At 40.0% G+C, this 8,170-nt stretch overlaps 1 protein-coding gene across 1 annotated transcript in view; it reads right to left on the bottom strand.

Moving 5' to 3' along the window:
* Positions 1-8,170, bottom strand: part of PALLD (palladin, cytoskeletal associated protein) — a 181,473-nt gene that overhangs the window by 31,811 nt on the left and 141,492 nt on the right. Inside the window, 1 exon segment of the mRNA XM_010709482.2 lies at positions 2,370-3,065. Coding sequence (XP_010707784.1) covers positions 2,370-3,065 — 696 coding nt within the window.

The following is an 8,170-nucleotide window of genomic DNA, read 5'->3' as shown; positions in this document are numbered from 1 at the left end:
AAAAAAAAAAAAAAAAGGAAACAAGAGCCACAAAAAACACTGAAGGCAGCTAGATTCAAACACTGCAATTGGAGTCTTTCATCAAACACACACCTCCTTTACATCAATGGCATTTCAAACCATGGCTAGTCTACTTTCAGCAACCCACAATTATCACGACTACATGACAAATTTAGAAGTAGAGACAAAGCTAAATGGCTTGACAAGTGTTTTAGGTGCCAAGCTGAACAAAAACTTTGAATACCACCAATGCATCCTTTGCAGGCAGTCTGTTACAGCACGCTGTCAATATCATCCATTTCAATCAATGGATCTTAGAGATGTGTGGAATACAGAGTAAGAATATAGGCTGAGGATATGGAATACTGGCTCAGAGACTACAGCATCTGAGAAAAATAAATACTTTCAAGGAAAGAGGATTTGTGAAGGTAGAGCAAAAGACAAGGGAAAAGACAAAGCAAAAGTGAAAGTGATAAAAAAAACACAACAGCACTGAAATTGCAGCAGAAACCAGAGGAGACCAAAAGACTTGTAACAACAGATTTTTTTCTTCCTCAAGCAGTGCATCCTCCCCATGTTTGAATGCTATAATTAAAATGGCAAATACTCATTATTTGAGTGCATATATACACACACAGAGATGTAATAGATTTTTACACACAGACACATAAATCACATACACACACACTCAGCATGGTTAACATGATCCACCTTCCACCTGGATTACATTTCCAGGGGGAATGCAGGCCAAACAGAACCAATCTCCTTGTCCTGCCCAGCTCAGAACCTGAGGCTGCTGCCTTGTTCTAAGAGAGAGGCACACTGTCACATGCATACCCAGGCTGGCTGCTAGGCTTGGAGGAGCAAGAAAAATGGTAAAGAGGGAAGCATCCCTGCAGAGTTAAGCCTCTGTTTGTGTCCAAAGACTGAAGGGGATGGGGAAAAGGAACACAGCTAAATATTTCAAGTAAGAACACGTGCATGAATGCAGCATAATGGTGGAAGATACTGTTCGCCATTTCTGTGGAACACAGTAGAAGACTGAGCTGTGGCTGTCACCATCACAGAACACTGAATGGAATTCAACAAAGAATCCAGTACTCATGCCCACAATATTTTGCCCTAAGCAATGCAACAGAACAAGCACACAGAACTATGTGTACTTGCTGTATTAACAAATCAAGGATAACTTCAGGCTTTTATTGGCTGCGCTTACTGCCAAGCTGTCAGTAAATCAATCATGCAAATTTCAACAGTCAGTATCAACAGTGAAACACAGCCAGTGCAAGGGACATGGCAGGACAGAAAACCATAACTATTATGAGCAAAAGAGCAAACTCTACAATTTATTCATTTTTCTCTTAATTCTGTTTTATGGCCACATTCTATAATGGGCCATATGACAGAAATCAAGATAAATAAATATTGGTGGTTTTTTTTTAATTATATATATATGATTTATTACTTTGATATCTGTCTGCTTTACTCCTTCTCTTCCTTTGTATATCTGAGACTGATACAACAGAAGTTCCCACTGCAACAGTATGTAGCTGAGTAAGTCACCTAGCTACGGTGAATATGTTTAGACAAACTTCTAGACAAAGTTATAAATAAGCCTTGGATACAACTATTCTCATTTCTGTTCTTCAGCATGTCTCTTTGTTCTCTAAGGATGGAATGAGAATCTAGTGCCAGCAGAAAGACAAACTGATCTATGATGGGAACTGATGTGCTCCAAAATACTATTTTGGCCTTTAGGGTAGACAAAAGGGGAAAACAAGCATTTGGAGTTGTTAGGGGAAGGGGTTTTTATGCACTCTTTTTTGAAATCCCTTCCCAGACCTTCTTCCAGACTTCCTTGGAAATAAGCCTCTAGGCAAAATTCAATACATCATGATCATTTTGTTATCAGGTATATACTTCAAAAACTTATATTTCAAGTATCACAAAGCTACAGGGAGTTTTGAACAATGCTCTTCTTCATTTTTCTCTGTGCCCAGATGCAATGCGAATGTAAGACTGCAAGTATCACTGAATACGTGTCTTAAAACTGAGTCACGAGAAAGGTTTTCTTGGATCCACCACCCTGGGCATGTAGACCCTTTGCTGCTGCTTTCATATATTCATCAGCTCCACTGATGCTCCCTCTCTGCTGTTCTGACTGTAGCACCCTTTCAGAATCTGAATTCTGTGATGGTTAGAAAACCGTAACGAATCTCCAGCATAGAGGCATTTGCAAACAATTACCATATCTCTTTCAGCTGGCAAGTAATAGCAAAGGACCCTAAAACACTATAAAATGAAACAAGTGCAATAATCTTCCATACAATCTCCAGTAGAACTCAAAGTGCTCATTAGCTAATACTTACGGAGGCATCACTCCTTTCGGGAGGCCTAATGCGTTGACAGAAACGGGTGGTGGCTGGGATGGCAGCATGGAGCTGAGAAAAGCTGCTGGAGACTGGCCAGAATTAGGCAATCTAGGAGTTGGAGACAGGCTGTGGGAAGGTGAAGAAAGGGAAGGAAGAGGAGGAGGTGGAGGGGGTGGAAGTGGAAAGGAATCACACACCGGATACGTTGGGGTTGGACTAAAGACAGGTGGAGGTGGGGGGGGAGGAGATGGAGAAGAAGGAGACCATCCATACTCCCCTTCTGGAGCAAACTGCTGAGAGAAAGGGGGAACAGGTACTCTCCCAAACTGTTTTTGAGAAGCAGTTGGAGACAAAGGAGAAGGAAGGCTGGATGTAGACGATCCTGAAGAAGGAGTCACGTAACCTGAAGCAGGGCTGATGTTCTGAGCAGCAATGAATTGCTTAGGCCGAGCGTAGTTAAAGGAGCTGGAAGACTGCATGCTTGGGGAAGTATGAGAGTTGAGAATACTCATTGGCACAGGAGAAACCACAGACTGGCTGGACTCAAGTTCTTGGAAGGAGGGGGGAGGAGGAAAGGAAGGAGATGAGGGAGTGTGCTGACGATGTTCAGGTTGCTGCTGGTGACGATACCACTGGCCACTTTCTTGCTCCAGACGAATTTGGTTCTGCAGCTGCTGTATTTTTATTGGGTCCCTGTAGGAAGGAAAAATAGACAAAAAGATGATCAGACACGCAGTGTTTGCCTGGAGGAGGTAAAAACTCCGCTGAGTTATTGGTGTAGGAGAATCAGAAGCCAGGGAAAGTTCAAAGTATTTACATACATTGAATAGTCCTACTTTTCAGAGCTAGACATTGTTACAAAAGCATATCCAGAGTAGAAGTCAACAGAATCTTCAGTTCTCAAAAAAGGTATGCTGCAAGTCAATTTGAAGACATTTAGCATATTTACAAGAGCAACCAAATACTCTAAGTAATAATTAAAATGTTGATGTTCTTAAGTAGGTTTTATTTCATTCTACTTTTCTACTTCATTCTGTGGCCCGGTTCCCATAATAAGCCTCAGATATTTACTCACTGACAGCTTCAGCCTTAATTTCTGCAGTAGCCCATGTGTGCAGACTAGACAAGCCTACTTAAGGCCATATTTTTAATGAATTACTTGGAGACAAGGGACCAGCTTCTAATGTTAGTACCATATGTGTACCTATAGATGAGCAAAGGAGACTTCCAGGAAATACTTATAACCTAAGGAGATAGTAAACAGTTTCCTCATGTAGTTAGTCCCACTTTTTTTTTCCTAAGACTTATTCTAACTAACTGTAAATTCCGAGGTGTATCTTAGTCGGTGCTGAATACAGCTCTAAGGAATTATAAATTGCACTATGAATCAGCTCAAAGGAAAATGAGCTCTTCCTTAAAAAAAAAAAAAAGTGGACATTCACTAAAAAAGCAATTGACAAAACAACTGACTAAAAAATATAGAGAAACACTCAAAATTGTTGATTAAGTAAAACAAGCAAACAAAAGCCCCCAGCATGTTCAGGAGTAAAGCAAACCAGAGCACACATTGGTTCTCCAATACTGTTGTTGCAACAACATTGTGACTTTCCTAACAATTACTCCTTTATAAACTAAGAGGCCAGAACATTAAAGAGACTGTAGCAGCCTATTTTAACTGCTGTTCTGCTATAGTAATAAGAGTGCAATGTAAGTGAGGTCTATATGAAAGTGGAAATCAAGCTTAAGTGCACGGTCTCTCATCTTAAAATTAAGCAGACTGACTTGCTTTAAAATGATCATGTTCCAGCTGGAAATCATAATTTTACCTCAACACTCCAGATGCCAACAAAGCTTTAGCATATGAATATATACCTTTCCTGTATATTAGACATATAAATCCTTCATTATATACAAGTGTGTCACCGCTTATATATAATTTAGGTCATTTAGGCAGAAATCTTAGAAGCTGTCTGCTTAATGCATGGCGTATGAATGCATGATTCTGGCACAACAGTATACTTTTGTTGGTAGCAACAAAACTAGAAATGGTACTGTCATCATATTTTCCATTCTAAGATTAATTTTGATATTCCAGCCATTCATATTTCCCAGAAAATGTTTGCCCACAATAATTCTGCTTATGATCTCAGGCCAAAGGACATTGTTTAGATAAAATAGGGGAGTGAGACACTTTAGGACAGAAAACTGAAAAATCAATTATTTACTTTTAATAGTTGCTTCTTTCCTTTTTAGTAATAAGGATGGTTCATTCTGGCTGCTTAAGATATCTCACTAACAAAACATATTTCAGCGCTTAAAAAAATTTACGTTATTAAAAAGCTGCAGTTCACTTGCAGATTTTGTACTATTTTTTTTAATGCATAATGACCCTAAATTCCTATGTGTTCAACTTTTCACTTCAAAAGGCACAAGCTGAACTTAAGTTTTCAGTTTTTACTGAACTATGTAAGAATCTCCAGTCCCTACATGGGCTGAAGCAACACAATGTCTTGTCTTTTAGGTCGCATGCTCATTCAACTGCCTTGGCTGATGGCAGAAATACTTGAAGCCATTTCTAATTGAGGAAAGTCCTGTAAAACTACTACTTTAAGCTCATTCTGTTTCCTTAGTCTGTTAGCAGATGTACTGTATAACGATACTACAATTATTTCAAAATACCTACTTTCTCTTCTATCGTAATCACACACACCATAAGACCTTTTGATTTATAACAGAGAGACTAAGGTTTAAACAAAAATTTGGGAAATTTCGTATTGTAAGTGCTGAATTTCATCTGTCCCCATCACTTCTGTTTTCCTAACATATACTAAAAGCAAGTTAGAGCGTCTTGTCTTGGGACTTTTTGTTTTCATTGCCAAGTCACTTGGCCATACGCCCAGCCAGCAGCCCAACACAAATGACCATCTATGGCCCTGCCAATGGTAAGCACACTACTACAAGTGTCTGCCACTAAGCTGCTGCTGTACCAATCTGGGCAGCAGTAAATAGCAGATTCAGAGTATGACTACAAAAGGTCGGCAGACAAACATGAGGTTCTGCTCTCATACAAAGCTTAACTTGAGGCCACAAGGATATACACGTCTGTAAATCAGGGTTTACTAGCCCAGAACAGCATTAATTCCATCTACGAAGCTTTTTATCAGGTCCAGAAAAAGCAGGCTCACGTCTGCTTGAAAAATAACATGCAGGCATCATTATCACATCAATTCACAGAGCAAGAAAATAAAGATCTTAGAACAGATTTCCATTCCAGTGACAGAAACACACGATCCTTGTTTGCACAAGATTGTTCTCCATCTCAGAAGCTCTTCTTTTAACAGCAAAAAATGCCCTATACATACTAATTTCTTGAGCAATATGTCACTGTGAAGAAAGAAAAAAGAGAAGTATAATAGTCACCAGTGTTACTTTGTAATAACACTGCCAGAGGTGGAAGTTCTGACACAGGTAGGTCATCAACTACACGTCTGCTGTATCACAGATATACAGGGGCAAAGGTGTCAGAAAGATGCAATGGAATCAGTCTGTTCTGCTGCCCTCATCCATACTGAAACAAAGACAACTAAAAATGTGTAAGTTCAACTGTAATTACATCCTCTTTCCAATTAGCTGAAATATGTTTTGTAATCCAAGTTTTAAATGACACGCTTTCAGGGAATACATCAAGCTTGTTTAAACAACTTAAGGGAAAAAAATTACTTTCTCATGAAGATTTTTCAATATTACTGAATAATAACAACATAAGAATGAACAGTTAAAACTAAATTTTTGGTAAAAAAGAAGAAATTAATTAAAAAGTCATACTAAAGATACAGCAAATACTGAGGATACAGAGAAATTTCAGAAGGCTCTGAAAACCACACCTAAGTAGTCCATGAATATTCTTAAAAGGCTGCTTCCATATTTATCAATATTACTTTCAATACCAAGTACTCCAATACTAAGCCACTTTCTATCATCTATCAGCATTCCTGGTCAACCTGAGAGGTCCCAGAAGACTGGAGACTTGCCAGTGTGACTTCCATCTACAAGAAGGGTTGTAAGGAGGATCCAGGGAACAACAGGCCCGTCAGCCTGACCTTGGTGCCAAGTTATGAAGCAGATTGTTTTGAAGGAAATCACGTGGCACGTGCAGGACAACTGGGGGATTAGGCCTAGCAGCATGGCTTCATGAAGGACAGGTCCTGCTTAACCAACCTAATCTCATTCTATGATCGAGTAACCTGCCTGGTAGATGAGGGAAAAGCTGTCGATGTGGTCTACCTAGGTTTCAGCAAAGCCTTTGACGCTGTCTCCAAAAGCATTCTCCTGCAGAAGCTGGCAGCCCGTGGCTTGGACAGGTACACGCTTGGCTGGGTAAAGAACTGGCTGGACGGCCAGGCCCAGAGAGTGGTGGGGAATGGAGTTAAATCCAGCTGGCGACCCGTCACGAGTGGTGCTCCCCAGGGGTCGGTGCTGGGGCCTGTGCTGTCAATATCTCTATTGATGACCTGGATGAGGGCATTGTGTGCACCCTCAGTAAGTTTGCAGATGAGGGTCGGCCTCTTATCTCATGTAACTGGTGATAGGACTAGAGGAAATGGACTCAAGTTGCACCAGGGGAGATTCAGACCGGGTGAGGGGAAATACTACGTTTCTGAAAGAGTGGTCAGGCATTGCCATGGGCTGCCCAGGGAGGTGGTGGAGTCACCGACCCTGGAGGTATTCAAGGAACGTTTGGATTTTGTGTTAAGGGACATGGTTTAGTGAGAACTACTGATCATAGGTGGATGATTGGGCTGGATTATCTTCTAGGTCTTTTCCAACCTTGGTGATTCGCTGATTCTATTCTCACCAAAGATGTTTAGTTTTCAGATGTTCTAATAGAAGTGATAAATTAAAAAGAAAAAAAAAAAAAGCCTTAACAGTAAAACAGTGATATTCTAACTGAAGCAGATATTAGTTGCAACAGAGAAAAAAATAGAATTTATACAGTTATTATCTTCAGTCTGAACATCTACAAATTTACTGTTCACAATACTTAATCTTTTCTTATAAGCTACTAGGCTAGGAAGGCACAGCCTTTTCACCTTCAGTTACGAGTTTGTCTCAGTTTTCCACTTACTACACACTTCTAACTGTGCAAAGAAACTGGAGATTGAGAACGGAGAGAGGAAAAACTCATTCAGCAGTTAATGAGGATTTATGCTTGCATCACTAGCACAAAAGGTTGTGATAGTAAATGGAAGTTACTCCTAGAAGTGTTTGTCTACACATAAGTCTTATTTTAACAATTCAAGTTATTGAAGAGCTATAATAATATATTATTGTTATTATTTCTATACTTCTTTTTAGGAATTTTAGACTTGTCAGTGCCTGCTTGTTGCAGCTTGCCTGGTTTCCAGCTTGCCTGGTTTCCAGCCTGGTTTCTGTTTCTCTTTTATTCTGTGGCAGCAAAATTTGGCTCGAGTCCCCCCTCTACTTTCACAGTGGGACAGTACTTCAGTCAAAAAGCTGAGAACTATGAAAAGAGCGGGAGTTAAATTAGCTTTCTTGTAGTGCTTCATAGATGGACATTTGTGAAATATTACAAGACTTTCTGGTGGAAACTAGACTTGTTCAGCAGAAATAGCAAGCCAGTTAACTGGAAAGTGGCTGTGTTAACCACCTCAGCATTCTTCCTACCAAAATGACCAAGTCTGGCCAGTGACAGGCTGGCTGGAAAGTCCGCTTCTGTGATCATCATAAAGCAGAGCCATACAAGCATTAATATTTAGTTCTTCCACTGTGGGGGGGGG

Source organism: Meleagris gallopavo, chromosome 4 (genome assembly GCF_000146605.3).
Source record: "Meleagris gallopavo isolate NT-WF06-2002-E0010 breed Aviagen turkey brand Nicholas breeding stock chromosome 4, Turkey_5.1, whole genome shotgun sequence".
Lineage (NCBI taxonomy): Eukaryota > Metazoa > Chordata > Aves > Galliformes > Phasianidae > Meleagris > Meleagris gallopavo.
This window is presented reverse-complemented; position numbering and strand designations above follow the sequence as displayed.